At 40.5% G+C, this 25,599-nt stretch overlaps 1 protein-coding gene across 2 annotated transcripts in view; it reads left to right on the forward strand.

Annotated features, from left to right (window-relative positions):
• The window catches only part of ERBIN (erbb2 interacting protein), a 103,017-nt gene that overhangs the window by 57,014 nt on the left and 20,404 nt on the right, over nt 1-25,599 (forward strand). For both annotated transcript variants that reach the window (XM_066613437.1, XM_066613438.1), the window contains exons 8-21: nt 3,653-3,716; nt 4,764-4,838; nt 5,320-5,464; nt 6,807-6,879; nt 7,308-7,437; nt 10,840-10,955; nt 11,699-11,768; nt 13,317-13,416; nt 14,010-14,131; nt 16,384-16,554; nt 18,466-18,648; nt 18,946-19,060; nt 20,528-20,711; nt 22,775-24,296. In XM_066613437.1, the coding sequence (XP_066469534.1) occupies nt 3,653-3,716; nt 4,764-4,838; nt 5,320-5,464; nt 6,807-6,879; nt 7,308-7,437; nt 10,840-10,955; nt 11,699-11,768; nt 13,317-13,416; nt 14,010-14,131; nt 16,384-16,554; nt 18,466-18,648; nt 18,946-19,060; nt 20,528-20,711; nt 22,775-24,296 (3,070 nt within the window). The remainder of the gene's footprint in view (nt 1-3,652; nt 3,717-4,763; nt 4,839-5,319; nt 5,465-6,806; nt 6,880-7,307; nt 7,438-10,839; nt 10,956-11,698; nt 11,769-13,316; nt 13,417-14,009; nt 14,132-16,383; nt 16,555-18,465; nt 18,649-18,945; nt 19,061-20,527; nt 20,712-22,774; nt 24,297-25,599) is intronic.

Raw genomic sequence — 25,599 nt, forward strand, 5'->3', positions numbered from 1 at the left:
TATCATGGTAGCACCAAGTCTATTATATTAAAAATAAAATATTGAAATGAATGGGGACCCACCTGAAATTGTCTCGCGACCCACCTAGTGGGTCCTGACCCATAGTTTGAGAAACACTGCTCTAGACCAATGGTTCTCAAACTTTTTGGCACAAGGACCCACTTTTAGAATGACAATCTGTTGGAACCCACTAGAAGTGATGTAATTAACCTGGAAGTGATGTTGTGGCAGGAAGTGACATCAATTCAGGCTTCATATCTAAACAGTCGGCCAAAGGTCTCATAACACAGTGTGCTCGTGCTGTTATTTTGCATGGCTCAGAATTAAACATTCCAGCTCAGAAGTCAAAGCAGAATGCAGACTTGGATCTTCAACTACACAGCCTTCTCCCCTTTCCAACATCCCATCTATTCAGGGCAAAGCACCTTGTGTCTACCACCAGGAGCCCTCCCTGCCAAGCAGTTCTGCACCCTTTGTTTTCAGCTCTGCATTTTCAGTGGCAGCTGAGGCAGGTACTACATGACCCACCTGAAATTGGCTGGTAACTCAGTTTGAGAAATACAGCTCTAGACTGCTATGCACTACCAGTATTTAATATGCTGCTTCCCTCTCTTTACTCAGTCTTCAGTGGTGATAGAGCAGTACAGGGATTGAAATGGGTATAGAGACAGATAATTGGAATCGGCAAAGAGAAAAAAGTTCGGAAGTTGTAGTGTTCCCAAACAAGGAATTAAGTATTCTCTTGTTGATATATGAAGAACTTTGGTAACATACAATGCATTGGGGAGAGTCTCTTTTAAATGAGCTAACTACTGAAGAGAAATTCTGGTGTGAAGGAAATGAACTGACATTTGAAATATGAACCTACCAGATTCCTCAGGGAGAACATAAGACAACAAGAGAGCTGCAATCCTGGTGTCCTCCCTTGCATCTGGCAGTGCACATGAAGTGCACATGCTTATCACCCTTGTTCCATATTCACTTAAGAAAATGAAACGTGACTTCTGTATTGTTGATTGTATTTGGATACATTTTAAAAAACAGGGTTGTAGCACTCCTGCTTAATTAAATTTGCACATATTTAATACTGTAATTTAAACTGTTAATTCTGTTAATAAAATGGGTTGTTATTGTAAAAAATGTCCTCATACTGTTCTTACACGTTACTGTCTTTTGAACTAACTTTCTGCTGTTATGGAACAGGCTGTCTTCTTGCATGTAATCATTCAGTCTCTTATTAGTTAAAGATGCTGAATATTATCTGTTTATTTAGTTGCTGAACTGGAAAGCTAAGGGTGCAATCCAAATTGCGCCTTGGGCCGACACAAGTCCCTTGCGCCGGCCTGGGAGGGTTGCAAATATGCTGTAAGGCATGTTTGGGCTCAAGGCATGCTGTAAGCCGCATCAGTGCAGCCATATGTGCTGACACACAAAGGCTGAATCCAGCCTTCATGGCTGTTTCCATGCTGAGGCTTGCGTTGGCCCAGCTGGGCAGACACAAGCAGCAAAGGTAGGCGGGGGAAGGTTGGAGGGAGGTGTTCCTGGGCAGGGGGAGGGCGGACGATGGGCAGCCCTGGGGGCAGGCAGGCAGGGAGAGGGAGGCGGGGCTGGGATCCAACAGTAATGCCGGATGCCACCTCCCATTCCTCGGGAGAATGGAGTGACTTCAAGCTGGTCCCCTCTCTTTGGACTTGTGCCACCTTAGGAGGTAGCACAAGTCCGAGGAGACCCATAGAGGCCAGCAGCCTTAACCTGGTGGTAATGGGAAAAGTTTCCCCTTGCCTCTGGCTAAGCCACTTCTGGCCACAATCCTGTGTTGGATACAGTGCAAGCCTCTTGGCTTGCCTGTTCCAGCGCAGGATAGGATTGCGCCCTAAATTATATACCCATGAAGTTTCATAGTAGTATGTTGAAATAAGGCATTTAGCATATCCCTAGGTGGCAAATTAGGCTAGGTGGAAAGATGTATATGCCCATGCCCTTTTTAGGAATGCAGGATATATTTTAATGTCTTATTGCAATCCTAAATTTCATGTTGATTCAGCATTTACCATGAAACCAACTGCTGATGCTCAATGTGACTGTGTAAAGAACTGCAAACTCAACAGGAGTAGTTGTTCATGAATTGATTTCTGTTGGAAATTTAGAGAGTACTATTCAGTCATCATATATCCTAAACCCATGTTTTAACTGATAGAAATTTATTATGTAAGATCAATCTTGCTTCTTAGCAAATTTTAGGATGTATCTGTCATTCTTTCCCTGACCTCATAATTCGCTTTAGCTCAGGTTTCTTTTGCATCAGGTTGGAAGTAGTTTGCAAGACTTTACATTTGTCTAATTTGTAATGTGGCCTTCCCTGCACAAAAGAAGTGGATGCCTCACTTTCTCCTTATGCACTGAGAAAAATAATTTATTATTTGTTTTGGAAGGGGTGGATCCTTCACAGCGCCGGTGGATGGGTGATGGTGTGGCAGAAGGGACTGACTGAAGTAGTTGGCCATTACTTATAAAATCAATAGGCTTCATTCCATATGTCATAGGAATGTAATCTATTCTGTTCACCTAGAACAGGGGTCTCCAAACTTTTTGACCAGAGGGCCGCATGAAATATCTGGCACAGTGCTAAGGGCCAGAAAAAAATTTAAATATAAAATTTAAATAAATAAATTAGAGATGGAACTTAGATAAATGAATAAATGAATGAGTGGGCTCATTCACAGCCTCTCGGACCTCAGAACACCCTCCAGATGCAATCAGAGCACAGCTCTGGTCATGTTCAGTTGAGTGGGCCAGAGGCTTTCAGGGGACAAGAGGCTGGCCGTGTGCCAGATAGAGGCTCGCTGAGGGCCACATCTGGCCCCTGGGCCAGGGTTTGGAGACCCCTGACCTAGAACGTTTGGATTTTCAGAATGCTTTTGACAGGTCTTTCCAGGGTACTGTACCTAGGTGATAAGAGGATAGATTTCTTTTGCATGTTAGAAACTGATCAGATGATAGGGAGTATGGGGAAGGGGTTAAGACAGTCTTTTTTTTCTTTCTTCCAAAATAGTAGAAGGGGTCTGTATCAAATCAATACTTATACTGCATTGCAAAAATTTACTTATAATAAATTTTAATATTATACAATTGTATTTGTATGCAACTAAAACATTTATGTACTATTATTCTTCCATTGAGCTCAGGATGGTGTAGATGGCTCCTCCTTTTTATTCTTGCAACAATCCCATGAGTTAGGATAGACTAATGATTTCATGGCTGAATCTGGACTTGAATCTAGTCAGCACTGTGGCACCAAACATCAATATTACATAATATGTGTAAACAGACTGTGGCATTCATTGCCTGAGTGAGAGTGGTGGTATCTCAGGATATCTTATGAATGAAGTTAAGAGGAGGAATAGTTTTGTGAATGAAATGAGATTGTGTTAATGAACTGGAGAACATGGAACAATTTTTACTTTGCAGTTAGGATAATTGATGTATGACAGTTCAACGGGAGCTTAAAATCTAATCCTGTCAAATATGTCTGTATTATAGAACGACTTGTCAAATGCTGATTAAAAAGGAGCATTAGTATAAACAGAAGAAGATTGGATGTAGTGGTAGTTTTTGTAAACCTAATTCTTTTATTAATCCTTTTTCTTTGCAGAACTATGAGCAGACTGACTCAGCTGGAGAGACTGGACCTGGGAAGTAATGAATTCACAGAAGTGGTGAGTTCTAGCTAAGTAACACAGCTTTCCTAAAACCTCTTATCCTTTTAAGTCTATTTTTAATCAATGTTGCATATAAAAATCAGCTTAACTGCTATCTTTACAGAGCAACTGTTGCCTGTATCTTAATGCTTGAAGGAATCTATTTTTAAAGCTGATTGTATTATGTAGCTTTAATTCCCTTTGTGTGACCTGTAGAAAGTATTTGCATATACATTAAACTACAAACAATGGGTATGATTGACTACATATTACTTTTATGTTGTATATTTGCATAAATGCTTGCAATTGTAAAGTATAATGAAAGCAAGATTTTGTCTTAATTTCACATTCACATATGCAGTTACTTTATTCTGAAATGTAAAATGCTCTCAGCCTTACAAGTGACTTATAACTCTACAGCTTGCTAACAGTGTATTCCTAACCAGCTCTGAAGCAGGCAGGCCGATTGGCCTGTACTGTATGCAGTGCAGGTTAGGTGCGGGCTGGGGCACAACTCAAACTAAGGGGACTTATGTCCCCTTACCCTGAGTAATGCCCAAGCCAGTCCTATGAAGCTATTTGGATTTGCCCCGACAAAATAGCTGGTGCAAATTTGAGAGGCCTATGTTAGAGGTCCGTTAGGATCTGGCCTAAGTACTAGATCTTGGTCCCACTGTCCTGCCTGCCCTCCCACTGCTCTGAAATGTCCCAGTTTACACCTTCTTCCTGCCCTCCTCAAACCCCCATACTGGCCAGTGCTTCCTTAATGGTTCTAGGCAGTGTGGAGCCTGGATCTGGCCTCGCTGAGCCAGGCAAGCCAGGGTTGCACCCTAGATATTGTGCTCTATTTTTGTCCGCTATTAAAAACCTGTAGGAAAACATAAGAAGGTAGAGGATGCAGGGTGTGAGTGTATTTGTAATATATTGCATATAATTATTTGATTTTTGTCTGTAAACCATTATGTAAACTTTTTGTGGAAATGTTATATTATAATAATGTCAGAAGGTACTTTGTTTTGTAATTGCAACCCAAAGACCATTTTCAATTATTTTTGTTTTTAACAGCCTGAAGTACTTGAACAATTAAGTGGGTTAAAAGAATTTTGGATGGATGGTAACAGACTAACTCTTATTCCAGGGGTATGCATTTTTTATTTTTTAAATGCTTTGCATTTTATTTGTACAGTAGAACTGCCATTAGATTTTGTAGTTAACAATGTGTTTAAATGCCACTTTCTTAGGTGTGTATTGGTAAATTTTCATTGCTTATTATTATCAAACATAATCATGGATCTGAGGCATTTGTCCCCTCTTTTTCTGGAGTATACAGTTCACATGAAAATAAAGCAGTTGAAGTGAAAATATTTTTATATGTCCAGGGTTCTGAATATGCAGCTGAATACTTTTCGTAACCCCCCAAAAATGTGTCAGTCTCTGGATAATTTGTGAAAGTGAAAAGCTGTTATATTGCTTTGCCCAGAACTTCTTAGAGTCATAATCTTTGCATATCTTGAATTTTATGTTCATCTGCATCAATTTTGAATTAGAATATAGAATGAGAAATTTGTAGCTGAAGAATATTTATATTCTTTATATTTCATCCATGTTTCAACACTTTCAGCTTATGGGCAGTTTGAAGCACTTGACCTACTTGGATGTTTCCAAAAACAACATTGAAACACTCGAAGAAGGCGTTTCAGGATGTGAAAGTTTACAAGACCTGCTGTTATCTAGTAATTCATTGCAGCAACTGCCAGAGTCTATTGGTGTGTATTATCCAATTTTTACTATAAATACCCTTAGTATTTCTGTGGTAGTCAAGCCTTTTCTTTCTGTTGTGCATTTAATCGAATAAAATCGTTCTCAGCATTAACTAGACTAGGACAAGAATGATCTTTACTGTGCAGGCTTACTTTCCAACCAACTGTGCAAGCCTGGTCCCAAGTTAAAAATTAGGAAAGGCAGAATATTTCCTGAGCTATTGTCATTGTTCTTTATTTAGAGGCCTTGGGGCCCAATCCTAAACAGTGCATGCCAGCTCACCACCAGTGTACACTGTCACAAATGTGCATGTTTGTGAGGCCTCAGCACCAGCCCAGCGCTGGTGGAAAGCCAGTGCTCTGCCGCTCAGCAGTTGCCCGAAATGCCAGGTGAGGCAGAGATAGGTGAGGGGGATGGAGGAGGGCGGGGAGAGGGCAGGGAGGAGGTGTGCAGGGCAGGTGGGACCCATGAAGCTCAGCTCCACTGGATCCTGAGCTCTGTGTCAGGCCCCGCTGGGCAACTTCTTTTATTCGGGGGAAGGGAATGAACATCTCCTCCTGAGGAGTAGGCGGCTGCCCAGGGTGTGCTGGATGCTGTGGCAGCTGTTTTCACTGCAGCAGGAACCCCGCACAGCTCAGGCTTGGGCTGCTGGCAGTTGCGAACCTACCATTAGGTCCAATGGGGCAAAAGTCCTAGGCGCGAACTACTAGGACCCCGCGGAAGCATCTCTGAGGCTCCTGTTGGGGGTGGAAACTCTGCTTCCGGTTTTACAGATTATAGATTATAATTATAGATTATAATGCACAGATTAATGCGCAGATTAATGCACAGATTAATGCACAGATTAATGCACAGATTATAGCATTGGGGAACCTCAGAAAGGTTTCCCAGTGTGGTCGTGGGTTGCGTGAGGCTCCATGAGCCTCAGTTGAGTGGGGGGGGGGTTTTGCATGGGGGCAGTAGTGATAGCCTGTGGGGGGGGGCGCTGTTGCAGACCTTTACTGTGGGTGCAGGGCTGGAGGTCTGCTACAGGCTGCTGGTCTCCACTTTGGAGAGGCATATCTAGAGGAGCCAGTGAAGAGTAGAGTATGCTCTTGGGACTATGTTCCAAAAACAAGATGCACAAAATCAATAGGGATGAGTCACTGATAACTTCCAGATGTAGGAAAAACAAGTTCTTGCTTTGAATTTTCTTCCATGATTGGGGGGAGGAGAAAGTTTAAAAAACAAGATGCATCTTATTCATTTATTTCTATGGCTCTGTCCACTAAATCAGCTACAAAGTGTGTAGACATCTAGTCATATGTTAATACTGTTTCCTGATGGGTTTTTTGTTTTAATTAACAGGTTCTCTAAAGAAATTAACAATTCTTAAAATTGATGAAAATCAGCTAATGTATTTGCCAGATTCCATAGGAGGGTAGGTACTTCTGTATGTTCTTACTGAATTAAAGCCTATATGTTGTGGGTGGTAGGTGGTTTTTTAATTGCTTTATAATTTCATGTTAGATTGTGATTTCCCTAATCTAGCACTCTTCAAATTAATATAGATAATTTAAATGTATTGTATCTATTTTTAATTAATATATCATTGTTCTGTGGTTCATACTGTGGCACTATCTATCTGGCATAAATGATTCTGGATGTGCTGCAGGTAGCTTCGGTACTGGGTATTTTTCCAAATTTTTAAAGGGTGCAATTCAGTAGCTACTCGTACAAAGATTTTGCTGTTTAGCATTTAGTTTTCATTTATATTACAGACTGAGAATATAATTTACAAACCAAATATGGATATGCAAATGAAATGTACTAAAGTCAACAAAAATTAATTTGTTTAATTTTGTTCAGGTTAACATCAGTTGAAGAACTGGACTGTAGCTTCAATGAGATTGAAGCTTTGCCTTCATCTATTGGGCAGCTTTCTAATATAAGAACTTTTGCTGCGGATCATAACTTTTTGACACAATTGCCACCAGAGGTATGTTTGAATTAGTCTGGTTTTCTGATATTTAGGTCAGTGAGACCAGACCTGCACTAACTTAATAATACTCATATTTAATTCTGTACATCTCAGACTAATTGAAAATCAGCTGCTGAAATCTTGTGATGCAGGCTTAGTTGGCAGAATAAATTCCTAAAGTGCCAGTTCCAAATTGGTGAGATGAAAGGATTAATAAGATACATACTTCCAAGGTAAGAAGCCCCTTGCCTGCCTGCTTTTCCATTAAAGCACATTCAGTTCAGAAATTTAAAAAAAGCTTGAAGCCGGAATGTACTTGCACTCCTGATTTACCCAGTCTTAATTTGCCCTCCCCCTTTTTTAAATAAAACAGTTTACAAATTAATACCAGAGGTGCAATATGTGTGGCTCATTTTTGAAATAGTGCATTTTCCAGTGCAAGATTTTGACTTGCCTTGGCTGACTTGTTAACTTCAAATGTGTGACTGGCACCAGTATAGATAGCAAAGTATGTTTATCGTTGTGTATAGGATCTTGGCTCTCCTGAGTGATTCTCTACTCAAGCCCTCTTTAATGCAGAGACCTATGTTGTAAAACTTGTTGCTCTTCTCTGAATAAGAGTGAATGTGGGGTGGTGGTACCACCCATAATTTCCTTTTACCTTGTGAATACTATTGAATGAGCTGCTGGGAGTAGAGTTATAGGGTTCTTTTGTTTTTGGTATGGCTAGTTTTGTTTTTTTGGATGGGTGGAAAAGCAGTCCCTCTCTTCTGAAAGGTCCCAAACATGTGACCGGTAGAAATGTAAATTCTTTTTTTTTTCTGGCCCTCGACACAGTGTCAGAGAGATGATGTGGCCGTCCTGCCAAAAACTTTGAGCAACCCTGCTTTAATGGATGAAAACAGCACTTTTTGGGAGATGTCTTGTGGTCTCATGTGCTGCAACATGAACATAGCATACATATTTAGTGATCCCTTGATTTAGCAGACTCATGAAAAGGGGTGTCTGTTAATGCTAAAAGTTTGTTAAATCTGAACATGTTTATGACAATGCACATGTTTATATGCAAAACATATGAGTAGACAGACAGCATCCATTACTGTGATGTCTATTAAAGCAAGGGATGATTGTATATGTAATGTTGCTCTTAGGTAACTGGAAATTGGGCTCCTGATTGGTTTAGTGCAGGTTACCAAGAATGCTAGTTGAAATCTATAGTTGAAGACAAGTGAGAAAATAAGAAAGTAGACAGGTAAAAGTCTGACGTTGTTTTTTTCTGGACAAAGGCAACTGCCAAGCATGACTTAATTAAAATACCTCTTTTTTGTGAAAGGTGATCCTAAACAGATTTCTGTACTGAATCATTTTATTGTATTGATTCTAAAGTGGTCTCTTGATGCTTGTTGAAATATTGCTTGGTAATGGTTTTAAATGTCTGCTACATTTCCCACATTTGATTTATAATTTAGAGTAAACAAATGTACAAGTACAGTCAGTGGCATCACTAAGGTTTGAGTCACCCGGTATGGGAGGCCAGTGCGTCGCCCCCATGATGGACCTCCTCCCATGCAGTGAAATATTTAAATATCTGGGAAAATGTCCCAGGTGGTAGGGCACGGTCATGCACCATTGCCCCACCCTGCTAGTTTTTCAGCCCTAACTTTTTAAATAATAGATATTTCAGCATGGTTTGTTTCATTGCATTCTGCATGAAATCACGCATCAAAGTATAATTGTATTATATGAAAATTTAAAAAATTTTGCCCAGTAGTGGTGTCACCCCCCTGTGTGTGTCTCCCAGTGCGTTCTGCACTCCCTAGTGATGCTAATGCAGTTAGTTCTCTATATAGGTATAACCTAGTTATCATGGATTTTTCACTCATGGTTTTATCTCAACATGATGAGAAGCGATCTTTCAACTAAAGGAAAAAAGTTGTTTAACATAGTCTTGTTCATGTGGGAGAGGGCAGACAATCCATCAATCATTCTCTCCTTATGTACTTAGAACAGCTTCACTCCAAGGCAAGTGACCCCTCCCTTCCACATGAGCATGTGAAAGAATGCTATGTGGAAGTGATTATCACCTGCTCCCTGCACATTCCTTCCCTGCATTCTTTCCCTGTCCTGGTGAAGGAAGGGATTGCTGCTTTGAAGCCTTTCTAAGCGACTGGAGAGAGGCTGATTGTCTGCCTGATGCATTACAAAGGTCAGCAAGGTCATTTTTAAATCAATGGATATAGAGACTCAACCTGTATTCAAACTTCCTGTCTGTGAATTTGCTTTTCTGCAAGGGGGAGAACTGACACCTGCTTCTCATTATCTGTGACTTGTTCTCATTATCCATGGATACAGTCTGGGTGATGATGAGATGCTGATGATGAGAGGTCTCTGGAAGTCTACCTGGGGGTTGTTCTGGTTCTGGGTCAAGCCCAGGGAAGGAGCCAAGAGACAGGTGGAGGAGGACAGATGAAGCAACCCCCTAATTGTTGCTGAACTTGAAGGCCTCCTTCTTAGGCCAGCAGCCTTAAGTGAGTCAAAGAATAACCAGCATAGGGAAATAACCATCGCCACAACCTTCAACACATCAAGGGATACCAGCAAGGAGGAGGAAGCATCAGTTGTTGGAGATGAGCCTAACCTGAGTAGATAACAAAGAACTGACTATAGTTTTAGAAATACCTGTTGGTCTGCTATGTACGTAGAAGGACCAAGTATTTGAAAGGAATCTGCCATGTTACTTTCAGATATTTGTCTTGGGCAACTTGCATTGAATTAGGAAGTTACTCACTAGTGGTTGTACAAGAGCGTCACGCAATTGTAACGTCTCTTCTGACACACATAAGGATTTAGCTACATGGGCTATGACTTCATTAGTGTCACCAGATGTGCACTTTTCCCTACAATTATAGCAAGGATGGACTTGATCGCTTTGCATTTGCATATCATTGAGTAGTGCTGAGTCATTTGCAGAACAGCATTCCAAGTTGAGACATGCAATGTGTACTTTGCTTTCATTTCCCTTCCTACTGTATTGGCCTCCAATATGACCTGAGAGAGTCAGGCCAACTAGAGAGTGACTGTTTGCTTTCATGAGAATGGCAAATCTTCCCTGCAGCCTGAAGTGGGCAAAGTGCATTTGACCTCATTGTGCAATGTGTACCTTCTTTGAGAAGCAGAACATGTTTACTAGCTATACAACAGGTTTGAAGACAGTAAAGAGCAATCTTTGTTTGCCCCCAGTCTGACTTTTTTTCTTACTTCCTTCCAGAATGCCTCTGTTTGCATATTTGTATACCTATAGATATGTGCGTGTGTTTTCATATTTAAGAATAGAATTGCAGGAAAACCATATAGCTAGATGTGTTCCGCAATTAATATTCAAAATCCTGAATAATTTGGGTTTTTTTTTTTCTTTTTCAGATTGGTAACTGGAAACATGTAACTGTTTTGTTTCTACATTCTAATAAGCTGGAGTTCCTCCCAGAAGAAATGGGAGATATGCAGAAATTAAAAGTCATCAATTTAAGTGACAATAGGTTTGTGACTTGTATTCTTTTCCATGAATTGTGGAGTATCATGAATAATGAAAACTTACTAGATCATCTTTTGGTAGTTATCTTTCACCTCAGGCAATGTTTCTGATGATCACATGGGTAGAAGCAACACACATTACTGTAAACCAGGGGTTCCCAAAGTGTACATCATGATGCTCTCATATGGGTACTGTGGGATGTCCCCAGTGGCCCCTCCTACCTGTTCTCTGAGGTGTCACTATCTTGGATCTCGAAGAACCTTGTGAAATTTCACACCACCATCTTGGATCTCCCCTCTTGGCTTTCATGAGAGCTTAGATGACAGTGCCTGGCTGAGCAGGGAAAAAGAACAATATTAAAACAATGCAAAGCTAAACAGCAGTAGCAGTTTTTATCCAGGTTAAAATACCTGTCTGTAAAAGTTCATTAGAGCAGAATTATCTTCACTGCCTGCTTGAAAACATATAGTGGCCAAGTGCATCTTTCTTGAGTCCATTCTAATGCTTGAGCATCACAACTGAAGAAGTCTTTGACAGAGATTAACCACTGAATATATAGTCATCAGCAGAATTGCCAAGTCTCTTGTGTAAAAAAAAGTTTTTTGGTATGAATTATCAACATTCAACTAAAGTAGTGTAACATAAAGAAGAGCAGCAGTGGTCAGAATAGCTGGGGCGGGTTGGGAAGTTATAAACTTTATTATCACTTGGTGACATAAATCTGTGGTGTTCTTTTTTTAAATTCAGACTGAAGTATTTGCCCTATAGTTTTACAAAACTGCAACAACTGACTGCTATGTGGCTTTCAGATAATCAGGTGAGCCTAATTTATTTAACTTTTGCATTTCATTGTCATTCAAGGATTATTTTAAAATGCAGCAATTAGAGTGAAAACAAATACTTTATGAAACACTGATCTCAAATACAATCTTATCCTCTAAATTTTGCATTTTTCACACAGAAATTGCATTGAGTTTACTGTATGTTTTTGATTAAACCAAAATATTATGTTGGTGGCAGTGCACAAAAGCAATTACTGGTTAAATATCAATCATTAATGGTTCTGCAAAAGGTTATGCACTCCAAATTGTAGTTTTGAGTATTCTCAAAGACCTTGTAGAACATTCAGAATTGTTGTTCACCTATGCAGTAGTTTGCTTGTTTTCTTCAGTTAAGCTATTTATAGGTCTAGACTAGGGATATCCAAACATTTTGGCAGGAGGGCCACATCATCTCTCTGATGCTGTGTCGGGGGCTGGGAGAAAAAGAAGAATTAATTTACATTTAAAATTTGAATAAATTTACATAAATTTCATGTATGAATATATTAGAGATGGAATTTATATGAATGAAATAAGGTCTTGCAATAGTTCAAGGCCTATAAAAGGCTTTGCACAAAACAAGGGCGACCTTTCCTTCACTGCCACTACTCCATCAGAGACATTAAACACAAGCAGTGGAGGGAGCTCTGAGCCCACAGGTCATGTGAGAGGCCGAATAGTTGCTCTCATGCTGAGAGCAGTTGTACCAGCAAGTGTCTGGAGGGCCAGGGGCTCACTGGAAACTGAGGGCTTCCCGCGGGCCAGATTAGGAGTCCTCGAGGGCCACAAGTGGTCCCTGGGCCGGGGTTTGGGCACCCCTGGTCTAGACAGAATGTGTGAGATTGTGGCTTTGGCAAGGACAAGGACCTGAGATAGTTAAAATGCTGCTCTCTCTTTCTCCCCCCTCACTCTCTCCATTAGCACTAACTAAATTATAGCAAATTATTTATTACTTGTACAACTGGAAAATGGAACAAATTATTAAATTATCATGGTACAGAACCCAGAGGTGTGAGTGGGTGGGGTAAAGAATCACTTCACAGTCAGGACTTTATGTGGCATCTCTTCATTAATGCTAGAGAGGCAACTAGTTAATCTGAACTGTGTCTTACCTCTTTAGCAGTAGGCAGTTGTGCAGCACATACATCAAATGAAGTTCTGCTATATATTTATTCTTCCCAGTTTTGCTATAAACCCTTTCCCTTCTTGTGATTTTTTTTAGTAATGTTCTTTAGCAAAAGTTGAATAAAGCCCTGTCAGATGGTTATGCATAGTGCTCTACTGTAAGAAATTGGATGAGAAGGTTATTGAAATATTCCTTAAGCTAGTGTACAAAAGGAAAAAAAAATGCAAAGATGTTCAGTAGGCATTTTTGTCAGGGCTGAATTGAGAGAACTGGTCTGCAGAATTTTTTCACATTTTGTTTCATGATTGGGAACTGTTTTTAATCTTATAAATATTCTGATGAGAAAAACTTAACAGGAATTTAAATGCTACCATGTATTCTAGATGTGTATTAATTTGGGGTTTTTTTGCATTCTCAGTCTAAACCACTCATTCCCCTTCAAAAAGAAGTTGACCCAGAAACACAGAAAACAGTACTTACTAATTACATGTTTCCCCAGCAACCAAGATCTGAAGATGGTAGGAATTTCATTTAATTTATTAAAAATGCTCCTTGATGTAAAAGAGAGTATCTATTGAGACTGATCTAGTTTTGCCTCAATCTAACTTTCCACTTTAATTTCAGCAGAGGACTCAGCTAGGGTGGGCACATTTGCCAATGTATGAATGATACCTGTCAAAATTGAGCTTTCAACACTTCCAGCTCAGTTTAAATTGGCTGACTTGATGTTCTTATTCATAATACATGTAGTTTATACTCAAAGAACATACAAACCTTCATAAGAAATTGTAACCATTACATGAGTCTCCCATAAACCCTGCTAACTGGGTAAGACGCACTTTTAAAAGTGGGTGCTCCTCTTTTTTTTTTAGCAGGGGGAGAGTAACTGGCCCTGCTCACCCCAGCAGTGTCTTTTTGTAGTGGCTGTCAGCTGGTGTTCTTTTGCATCTTTTAGATTGTGAGCCCTTTTGGGACAGGGAGTCATTAGTTATTTGATTTTCTCTGTAAACTGCTTTGTGAACCTTTCATTTAAAAGCAGTATATAAATATTGTTAATAATAATCATAATCATAATTGTGTAAGAACCAACTCTTCCTTTCTTTTGTTTTAGTTCTGTTCATATCCGATAATGAAAGTTTCAATCCTTCATTGTGGGAAGAGCAGAGGAAACAGCGTGCTCAAGTGGCTTTTGAATGTGATGAAGATAAAGATGAAAGAGAGGCACCACCCAGGGTAATTGCTTTATTATGATTTATTTTATAATTTTCATTATACTTGAAATACTACCAGCTTTGAATGGGCTCTTTTACTGCTTGGGTAACATGTCCCAAGTATTTCATAGAATCCCTTGCCTAAGCTCTTCTGTGCAGTGTTCATATTCTTGTGAAACTATCAAGAGTTATAGCTCTTATGTAGAAAACTTGCATCTACCATCTTTGACTGAAAATTATTTGCACCCTCTGATGCTCTTTGACAGCATGATCTGAAGGCATACAATGCAACAACTGTGCTGAAGCTAAGCAAATTGATTCTGGTCATTACTTGAATGGGATGTGGAACCCTTTATACATCTCTTTGAAATCTGTCATGGAAGAGAGACAGTGAAAGTTTAAATTGCTATTTGGTGTCGGTAAGAGTCTGGATGAGCTGAAATTAAATCTGGACAAGACTGAGGCGTTGCTGGTCAGGAGGCTTTATTGCCTCAGTGGTAATTTCATCTTGTTCTGCATGAGGTTAAGCTAGGGGTGTCAAACTCATGTCATAAAGCGGGCTGAATAGCATTCATGATGCCTGCTGAGGGCCAGAAGTGATGATGTCATTTGGCAGGAAGTGATGTCATTAAACAGGTCAAAACCAGAAATAAGCACTCTGTAGGAACATTAGTTGCAAATGAGAAAATACACAAATCTTGATCATATTTGAAGATATGGGAGCCCAATTTTCATGCGGGCCACCCTTTCAGCAATGAGACCTCAGCATTACTAAGCAGCTGAGAGCTCGAGGGCCAAATAAAAAGCTTCTGTGGGCCGCATCCGGCCCCTGGGCCTCAACCCTAGGTTAAGCCTTAATGTCTGATGATAGCAGATTCTGGCTTAACCAGCACCACAGTGAGAGACACTATGGGGACAAGGTGACTAGATGTCATAATTGCAAAAGAGGACAAGGCACCCCAAAAAGTAGGACATCTAAGACAAATATAAGACATGACAAAATAAAAGCTAAAAACACTAGTATAATTTCATGTGGTTCATTTAAAAACTGTATTACTTATTATTAAATTTAAACTATATCACATATAATTTATTAATTACAAGAAGACTGTGTACTGCCTGCAGGGGCCCATTCACAGGGAAAAGGAGAGCATTTAAGTTCTTCTCCAAGACTGGAGGCTAAAAAGGACATCTGGTCACCCTGTACGGGGACCCTATGAAAGCTGTTCAGGGAAAGGAATGGATAGGAATGTAACAAGGGTAGTGCATTGTCATTCCCATTTTCTTCATTGTCTGCAAGTGCTTTGGAATGTTTATTTACTCCTATGTCAGTGATATTGCTGATCAAAACCTGCTATATTACTTAAGTGATGCAGCTTTAAATAATACAGGTCCAACCTAAACACGGATTTTTCATACACGGATTTGACTCAACATGAATGGCCACTGCAAATGAGAAGGGATGTGCTGATCCCTGCAGAAGGGGAAAAATGCACCCCTTTAAAATGCTTTTCTTACTGTTGCAGATATTTTTATCTCAACATGATAAGAAGGGCCCTTTAAATTAAAGGAAAACAGTCCTTTACAATAGTTAGAGAGAGGGCAACCAGCTGACAATCCATCAATCATTCTCTCTCCAAGCGACCTCCTCCCTTCCCCCTGAACATGTGAAAGAAAGATAATCCTTTCTAAGCGTCTAGAGCAGTGTTTCTCAAACTGTGCGTCGGGACCCACTAGGTGGGTCGCGAGCAATTTCAGTTGGGTTCCCATTCATTTCAATATTTTATTCTTAATATACTAGACTTGATGCTACTATGCTATGTGACTGCATTTGGGGAAATGTTACGCTCTGTACTTTTAACAGGCTACTATGTATATACTTTTAACAATGATAGTCAATGGGACTGACTCCTGGGTAAGTGAGGGTAGGATTGCAGCCTAGGTTTGTTAAAAATGTTACTACTTGATGATATCACTTCCAGTTATGACATCAATTCTGGTGGGTCCCGAGAGATTTTTATTCTAAAAAGTGGGTCTTGATGCTAAATGTGTGAGAACCCCTGGCCTAGAGAGAGACTGATTGTTGGATTGTCATTTTAATGACTCTATCTTAACATCCCAAAGGTCAGCAAAGCTGTTTTTAAATCACCTGAACAAAGGGACTTTGTTTTTTAAATTGATTTGCTGTAGTGCGATTTTTGCCATCCACATGTGAGTCCTGGGAATGGAACCCACTGGAAGAATGAGACTCAAGCTGTAATTTCTTTTATGTAGGAGGGTAATTTGAAGAGATATCCAACACCTTATCCTGACGAGCTGAAGAATATGGTGAAAACGGTTCAAACAATAGTACATAGATTGAAAGATGAAGAAAACCAAGAAGACACTAATAAAGAGACAAAGCAAGAAAGCCAGCAAGTTTCAGTCAAAGATGCAGGGGTAAAGGTAAGTTCTTAATGTTCGGACTCCAACTCTATTATATTATATTGTGGTCATTTTCAGAAGTTTGAATGCAAACTTTATCTCCTGAATGAAGTTTCCCCCTTAGCATAGACCTATTGGAAATGTTAGATTGAAGACAAATAAGTGAGATGAGAATTGTGGCTTTTTATTTTTATTTTTTGAAAATTGCCTTGTGTAGTTTATCTGCTACTAATAACATCTGAGACCTCTCTGCCCCCTCTTTGGCTGATCCCTCCCCCCCAGCTATATCCTGAGTCCTTACCTGGCTTGCCCCCAGCACCCCAAGCAGTGAGAAACAGCAAGCAACCCGACACTAGTTTTCCAGACACAGGTTTGAGGGGGCCCTCAAGTGTTCAGAGTGGACACTGGTGTTGGACTTGGACCTGAAAGATCCAGGTCCAAATCCCCGCTCAGTCCTGAAACTTCGTGGGTGACTTCAGGCAACTCACTATCTCTCAATCTAATTTACAGGGTTGTGAGGACAGAAGGATGGAAGCTCCTTTTAGGAACCATCCCTAGCTCCTTGGAGGAAGGATGGTATGAAAATGTGAAAACTACATAAATATGGGTTAGGTAGTTTGGTAGAAGATAAAGAAAGCATACTTGCCTTTCCTGAAGTTTCCACCCTTTGCAAATTAACAATGGCAAGTAAAAGGAGCAAACCTCCCTTCTCTCCCAGGCCAAGAGTAAAAGGTCAAAGCAGGCTGCAGACAGCCCCCCTGCCCCCCTTTGAAGATGGAGCTCGGAGTGTATTGAAATTCAGTGGATGATAGAAGGGGAAAAGCAAGGGGGGTGGAGGATGCTTTACCAACTTAAGGTTTCCAGGTCCAAAGGAGGAAAAGGGCTCTTGTTCTTTAAAGCGTGGAATGGAAAACTCCTAGCTGAGTCTCGTGCTGCGCTACAACACAGTCTCACAAGGTGCATAGGGAGCTTGTTACCACACTGCAACTTGCTTTTGCTCCTGGCGAGTGCATGCCAGTACAGGGAGCTTGATCTAGTTCAGGCAGCACTCCAGTTTTTCCAAAAACAATTCTCCTCCAGTCAGTATTTGTGACCCCTTGCTCTCACACTTGGTAATCCCAATGTTCGACTTTTCGGTTGCGCTCTCCTTACAGTTCTCTGTAAAGCTAACTTGCTATACTGAGTATCTTGGAGGTTGGGTAGAATATAAATGTACTAACAAATGAAGGTCAATTGAAATGTGGCTGCTAAGACTTTGTTCACAGCTTGTTTTCTTATTTGCCTGTTAGCTGTCAAAAGAGCTTTTGCATGTGTCTTATTCCATAATAGAAATAAATCCTTGAACAAGCTAGTCGTGGGACAAATTATGTTCTAAATGTCTGGCAAACAAAATGGAGGAAAGTAAAAGTGTAAGGAATCCTTTCTATTGGCATTGCCGTGTAGCAACAAAAGATGCTGCTTAACTGACATTGCCAGTACCTTAGCAGGTGGTTTTATCTACTTGTTTTTCATATCCATGCCTACCTGGCTACCATCACCTATACTCTTGCCCAGTGCTTGCCAACCCACAGCCTGCGCTGCATCCCTCCCCCCATGTAAGCAGTGCTTACTGTTTCATTGCAGTGCCCATCTAGTGGCTGCAATGTGACGTTCTGGGCAGACGCAGCTGCCTGGAAATGCAGGCATAAAGTTTGTTGGAGCAGTGGGCTACAGACACAACTGCCTAACACATCGCATTGCAGCCATCAGTGGGCTTCTTTCAAGCAGTGTGGCAGAACATTAAGAGCTGGTTCGAACGGGAACCGCTTTTACTGAACACAGCAGTTGCGAGTTTGTCCACAGCTGCTCTTGCCTATTGTAAATTTACAAATTAGCATTTTTTCTTGTGAATGCTTTCTCTGACTGTGGTGTTTGTCTTTAAATCTGCTATAGACTTCAGAAATTACTTCAGCCAAGAACAAAATGGAAAACAAAGAGGATAATATGATGGGAAACTGTGTGCAGAAGCCTAATGAGCCAGAGGCAGAGAACAACACTGGAAATTTGCAGATGAATACTCAGGTCAAAACCTCAGAGAACTTACAACCAGTTGCCAACCATGAAGACACTCTTGAGGTATTCTAGTTTTCTTAAACTATATTCTCTCACTCTTGGTACTCAGAGTGGTGTAAGTGCCATAGAATTAGCAGCAGTAACATAATTCTTCAAGACTAAAAATTTCAGATTTTCATTTGTACATTGCCATTTTGTCTGATGAGATAAATTATGGTATACAATTGCCTGCAGACTAGAATTGCAAACCATGATGTTTGCTTATGCATACCTATGGGATTCTTTAGATAGCCATGTTAGTTTTCCTTTTGATAAATTACTGAAAATGTACACCATACCCTTTTTTCCTTTCCTTTGCAGGAGTCTGAAGAACTGTCCTCTGATGAAGAGATGAAAATAGCAGAAATGCGACCACCTCTGATAGAAACCTCTATTAATCAACCAAAAGTGGTAGCACTTGGCAGTAGCAAAAAAGGTTGGCTTTAGCAAATCATTAGCATGTTTCCAAGAATAATTCTGAGATGATTTTAAGATGACTAATTTATAACAGTATATTAATTTCTATGTACAGGCATGCCACCTTATCTGCAGGGGTTTTGTTCTGGAAATCCTCTCTCCCTTGTGGATAGCTAAAACTGCGGATATGGGTGAATGCCCATTCCTGTGGTTCCAGACTGGCCCCCCCAGAAGCGAGGGGAGCTCTGCTGCTCTTTGCTTCTGAGCTCAGCAAAGGCCGGGGTCATACGTCTCTGGCTTCTGCTGAGGTTGGACAGAGCTCAGAAGCTAAAAACACATGACTTCCAGTTTCACGGAGAAACCAGAAGTGATGTTTTTAATGCCTTGTAAGGTATTGGGAGGCCTGGGGAAGCTCTGGATGGCTTCCATAGGCATCCCAATACCTTGTAAGGCATTAAAAATGTCACTTCTGGTTTCATGGAGAAACCAGAAGTCATGTATTTTTAGCTTCTGAGCTTTGCCGAAGCCGGGTACAGATGTCCCCAGCCTCTGCTGAGCTCACATGGGGGGTTTTGTTTTGGTTGTTTGGGTTTCTTTTGTTTCCTCTGATTAAATATGATGGCTATTACTGTGCTTCTTGGTAACAGACATAAAAATATTCATCTCTTGAATATCTTTGTGTTCCTATTTAATTTGTAAACATTTTTTCCTGCATGTTCTAAAGCAGAATAATTTGTCAATATTTCTTTGCAGTTCTTTTCATTTAATGAACAGCTAACCAACTTATTTTTGATAAACAAAAATATTCCTTTTAAAAATTTAAATTTATAATGCACATAGCTTTTATAGAAATTTTTACAGTTGTCTGCCTTCGTCTATCCATGTAGCTGAACACTTCAAGTAAAATCTCACAGAGGTGGTAAAATGTGTGCACTTATGAGACTCGGGGGTGCATTATTTGTGACTAACTTTTGAGGAAAAAAATATGGGGTTGATGAATTTATTTATTTATACAGGTATTTATATACCTCCTCTCTTTGGACGTCAGATTTCTCCTCAGACTTTAATCCAAGGTGGTTTACATAGGCATGTAAATGGGGTTGATGAATTTATTTATTTATACAGGTATTTATATACCGCCTTTCTTTGGTTGTCAGATTTCTCCTCAGACTTTAATCCAAGGCGGTTTACATAGGCACGTAAATGTAAAACATAGGCATAGAGTGTTGGTTAGTTTCCCAAGTAGACAGGCTAAACTACAACTGTAGCTAAAAGTCGTAGCAAATATAAAATAAAACTCTAAAAATTTGAATTTTACAAACTTGATCTGCATTTTTAGTAGACCATTTTCATAGACAATTCATAGTAGACCATTTCATAGACAAAAATGCTTGTTTCCTCAAACTAGAGTAGAAATTGTGTTTGGAATGCAGTTTGCATCTATCATATCTCATATCATACTGAAGTAAACTTGAACTCTTTCCAGATGACCATAAAGATGTTGATTCATTATCAGATGAGCCCACTCACAACAGCAATCAGAATAACAGCAATTGTTCATCTCCTTCTCGAATGTCTGATTCAGTTTCTCTGAATACTGACAGTAGCCGTGAAGCATCACTGTGTTCTCCAGACAAAGAAACCAATGTGGCTGTGACCTCCAAAATCAGGTTTGGAAATTGCATAGAGCCATTTTTTTTAAATATTAATGAAAATCTTGTTCTGTTTTGAGTGCTGATTTATTGAAGTGCTGATTTTATTTTAAATGTTGAAAACTAGCTTTATAAATTTGACCATTGATTTTATAGTTTCTTGTGCAAATCATAGAAATTCTTCTATGATTTGCACATCACATTTCCAGAGCCCTCTGTTAGCTTCACTTTGTTGTTCTGCCGGTGTGCTTTTGTCCTCCATAGAGGACATTTGCACAAGGAAAAGGAAAATAGGTAAATGGTAAGGATGGGAAACAGTGCTACTGCTCTCAGCTGACTCTGCATGAAAGCCTTTTGCTCTCTGCCCTGCTTGCCCCTTGGTAGAAGATGCAGTAGTTTGGGGTCACAGTGCCGTTAACCCAATATTGCCTGGTTTATTGTGTACACAGGTGTACACATTTGGCCCCTGTTGTATATATGTTGGGCAGAAATGGTTTAAGTAGGTAGCTAGGATAGTCGGTAGGATATGCATAGCATTTGAACACTTGTGAACATTTTTCTTTTCACTCTGCCTCCTTGTTTTGTATCCAAGTGTGACTTTGCCCCACATTCCCCCTCATCCCCATGGTGACAAGTGCATATCTTAGGGCTGTAGGAAGGACATTTTGGGAAAGATCAGATGAAAGATAGTGCCATCTATATGTATTTAATATAACAAAATCAGAAGCCCAATTGAGGAGCAAACAAACATACAGGTTACTTCACCCTTTTGGCTAACTTCTTCAAGCCCTACAGTTAGCCTAGGTTTGCTCAGGTGGAGTCTTTGTTTCCAGACACCTCGTGTGAGACAGAGGAACCTTAGATTCTAACCAGACAGATGGCTCAGGTTGTGGTGTCTTCCTCCCCCATCGGGAGATACTCCCTCATGAAGGCTGATCCCTTGGTCTACCTTTCTGGGTCCTGCCCTTGTCTGGTGTCTGTTCTAAGCATTTTAGTGCCTCCAGGGGCTTTGTACTAGGTGAGAAGCTCCCTTCTCTCCACAGTCCACTTCCCAAGTCTCCCCTTCTGTTCTTCTTCTCCTCTGCTTCTTTTACCCTCCTCTCTGTCTACCCCTTTCCCCTTCCTCCTTCTGCCTGCGCACTTCTCCAGTCTGTCTCCTCGGGTCTGCTTCTCACCTTATCCCTCTTCACTTTTGTGTTGTCTTGTTTTTCTTCTGGGTAACTTTCTCTATCTTCCTTGCCTCTGCACTCCTCCTGCTTCCTGCATAACAGCTCCTTTTGAGGAGTGGTACCAGCTCCCAGCTGTCATCAGTTGTGGTTGACGGGCAGCCAGTAAGCTTATTAATCAGCTGTGTTTTCTAGGTATATGGTGATGTCAATGCTAAGCACCTCCATGGCAGCTCGCTTCAGCAGTCCATGGCTTATTATGTGCTGCAAGTTGTAGCAGCACATTGCACTTTAAGAACTTTAAGTGCATAATTTAATAATGTAGAGTACTTTGGATCATTGAAGTGATCAATAACCTGTTTCATATTGCCACCAACATGATGGCTAAAAATTGCTTCCACATTTTAATAATTACTTTGAAAGTATCCAGTTCCAATATATTTTAGTTTAGATCATGATAAAGACTATTATATATTATGCACTTTATCAGTTCACTTAGGTTGTGTGGAATGTACAGTAAAACTCCATCCAGTTGTCCAGCATTCCTCATAGTCCGCCATGAAAATGTTGGCTATATATTGTTTGGGAGCACTTCCAGCTTGGGACTTTGCCAGCCCCTGTACAGGCACAGTTATGTTTTGCTCACCAATGGTGTCATTGACACAGGCTATGGAAGCTGTTCAGGGAGAACCCTAGTGGTTTGTCAGTAATACAAGTAGCAGTCACTACAGTGGCATGGACACTAGATCTGGAGGTCAAGTAGATCCTAAATGGCATATCCAATAATCCTGCACCACATAGGTCCTAAGGTGCCAAGAGTATTGGAAGTCTACTGTAATTGATAAACTAGTTTAATGATACTGCTCTTGTCAGTCATTCTTCTGTTTTGGTAAAAATTATCCTTTCTTTTTTCAGACCTGAAGATGAAAATTCTAATAGTCTTGTACAAAATGTAGATGAAGTGAACATTACAGGAGAAGAAAAACTGGGTGCCCAAGATAAAGCTACAAATTTCACTGAATTCAGATTAAGCATTGAAGAGAGATTAGCTCTGATAGAGAGAGACGTTGAACTAAACAATGCTATTGAGGAGTCTCATAAAATACACCAAATGAACATGAATATCTGTAAACTGTCTGATGAGGAAGCAATACAATCAAATGCATTGGAACGAATAAAAACACAGGAAATAGCACCAAAGGGTTTTTTAAATAATATGAAAGAAGAAATGGAGCACTTGGAAAATGGAAATAAATATTCTAATGTTTGTCATGTCAATAATGTTAATGGACATTCTGAGGAAATACCTCACTCTGCAGGAAGGTCAGAGCTAAAGAGAAGTGCTACAGTTGACACAGATTCTTCTTCAGAAATGTGTCTGTCAAAGAGCACTGAAGATTTGTCTCCACAGCGGAGTGGACCAGTTGTGAAGTCTCATAGCATAACTAACATGGAAACTGGTGCTCTGAAAATCTATGACATCAGTGACAATGGATCACAGCAGCCAAATCTAGCAGCCAAATCGATAGTTACAGTTCCAGATGGAAAAAATATAGTCCGGAGCAAGTCAGCTACTCTCCTCTATGACCAACCATTACAAGTATTTTCTGGATCATCATCATCATCTGATTTAATATGTACAAAAACAGTTTTCAAATTTGATTCAAATCATAATCCTGAAGGTCCTAATGTAATAAAAGGGACAAATGCTTCACAAGCAATCGGTACGCCCCAGTACAATGTTCAGTACAGCAGCAGTATGGCAGCCAAAGAATCCTTGTGGCCCCAAAAGCAAAACTCCCTAGTAGAACAAAGCTGCTTGCCACCTCAACGTCTGCAACGGGCAGATACCACAGAAGGTTGCAATTCTGTGAAACATTCTGCCAACATGAATTTCTCTAACCATAACAATGTTAGAGCTAGTGCTGCATATAACATGCATCAAAGAATGGGTGGGAGGCCTATGGAAATGTGGGCTGTTCCACCAAATGACAGGCTTGTTTCTGGAGCAAATCGAAATACTCTTCAGCGCCAGAGCAGTGTATCTTCCTCTGCTTCCATGAATGTTGGGGATACTGGGCCTCCACGGCGTCCTCAGATTCCTGAAGGGGATTATTTAACATACAGGGATTTGCATTCAGTGGGAAGAATCCCACCAATAATGTCAGGACCACAACGACCTCTTTCTGCAAGAACGTATAGTGTTGATGGTCCAAATGTACCTCGACCTCAGAGTGCTCGGCCATCAGCAAATGAAATACCTGAGAGAACTATGTCAGTCAGTGACTTCAATTATTCAAGGACTAGTCCTTCTAAAAGAACAAACCCAAGAGTTAACTCAGAACACTCTCTATTAGACCCTGCAGGAAAAAGTAGAGTCCCTCATGACTGGAGGGAGCAAGTGTTGCGACACATTGAAGCCAAAAAGTTAGAAAAGGTAAATACTTTTACCATCTCTCCTTCAACTTTTCATCATTCTTCTCATTCAATCTATAAAAGTCCAGCTTTTCGAGTGATGCATGTTCCACGTTGTGATGGTGTTGTTTAAAATTTATAATGACAAATATAGGCAACCTCACATTTGCTCAGTGTAAGAAAAATGTTGCTATGTATTTATCAAAAGTAAATCGCTATTCCTTGTTACACTCAACTATACACAACAACTGCCTGTTATGTATGCATTGCTTCTAGTTTTCCGAATGGACTGTGTGTTTTGGTATAGGTCTGTTTATTGTGAGCTGCTTGTTCTTGGAGACTTGTTTGAATCTGTTGGAGTTGACAATTGGCTTTGATATTAATGAACAAAATTAAGGACATGCTGCTTTTATTTAGTTTGTTTAGTTTAGTTAGCAGAATTCATGATCAGAACATTCCTGATCTGTTTCATTGTTGTTGATTCAGAAGTAATACTATGTCAAGAAAGGCACAAATTATTCTCCTCTTGTATTGCAGTACTGCATTGAAATATTGTCAGTGGAATCCATAGGTAGAGCTTGGTGAATCAACCTGCAGGGCCTAGGAGAGGGGGATAAAGGAGGTAATTTGTACCCAGGCCCAGGGTTAGAAAGGGGGCCCAGGAGCCAAAGGAGAGGGCCCAGAAATTTCCTGGAATCTTACATTTTCCAGTCTCACCTGGACTCAATGCCCACGCGGGATGCTGGGTATATTACCATGGGCACATGGTAACAACTACTGCCCCAAGCCATACACACCAGGCCCAGGAATGCAGACGTTCCTTAACAGTGTCACATCTGGGAGGAAACTGACCTGCTTCAGTAGCTCTTTGAACTGTGGATTTACTTCCTATGAAGGAGTGTAGAGGAGCTTAGCGACACAGCTGCAGGACTGAAGCTGCTGCAGAAGTCGGTTTTGGTGTATGCAGGACATTCTCCATTCTAGTGTGAGCCTCAATACAATGATACTGATTTCCTGCAATGATTTCCTATATTTGAAAGATTTTAGGGAGACAAGAGTGTGTTTGGTTTTCCGTATTACTGTATCTAGCTGTCAGCGCTGGCAGCTAGAGCTCTGCAGTTGGAAGACTGGTAGACCTGGGCTCCAAAGACTATTCTGGCTGTTGCCACTTTCCCACTCTGTTTTGCCCCCATTCCACCCGCCCCCATTCCACCCACCCCCATTGCCACCCCTCCATTCTGTTTCATCCCCTCCCTCTTTGGGAAGGGACCCAAAAGAAACTTTGTACCCCCTGATAAAATTCCTCTCAGAGGCCCTGTCAACCC

Source organism: Tiliqua scincoides, chromosome 2, assembly GCF_035046505.1.
Source record: "Tiliqua scincoides isolate rTilSci1 chromosome 2, rTilSci1.hap2, whole genome shotgun sequence".
In the NCBI taxonomy this organism is placed as follows: Eukaryota; Metazoa; Chordata; class Lepidosauria; order Squamata; family Scincidae; genus Tiliqua; species Tiliqua scincoides.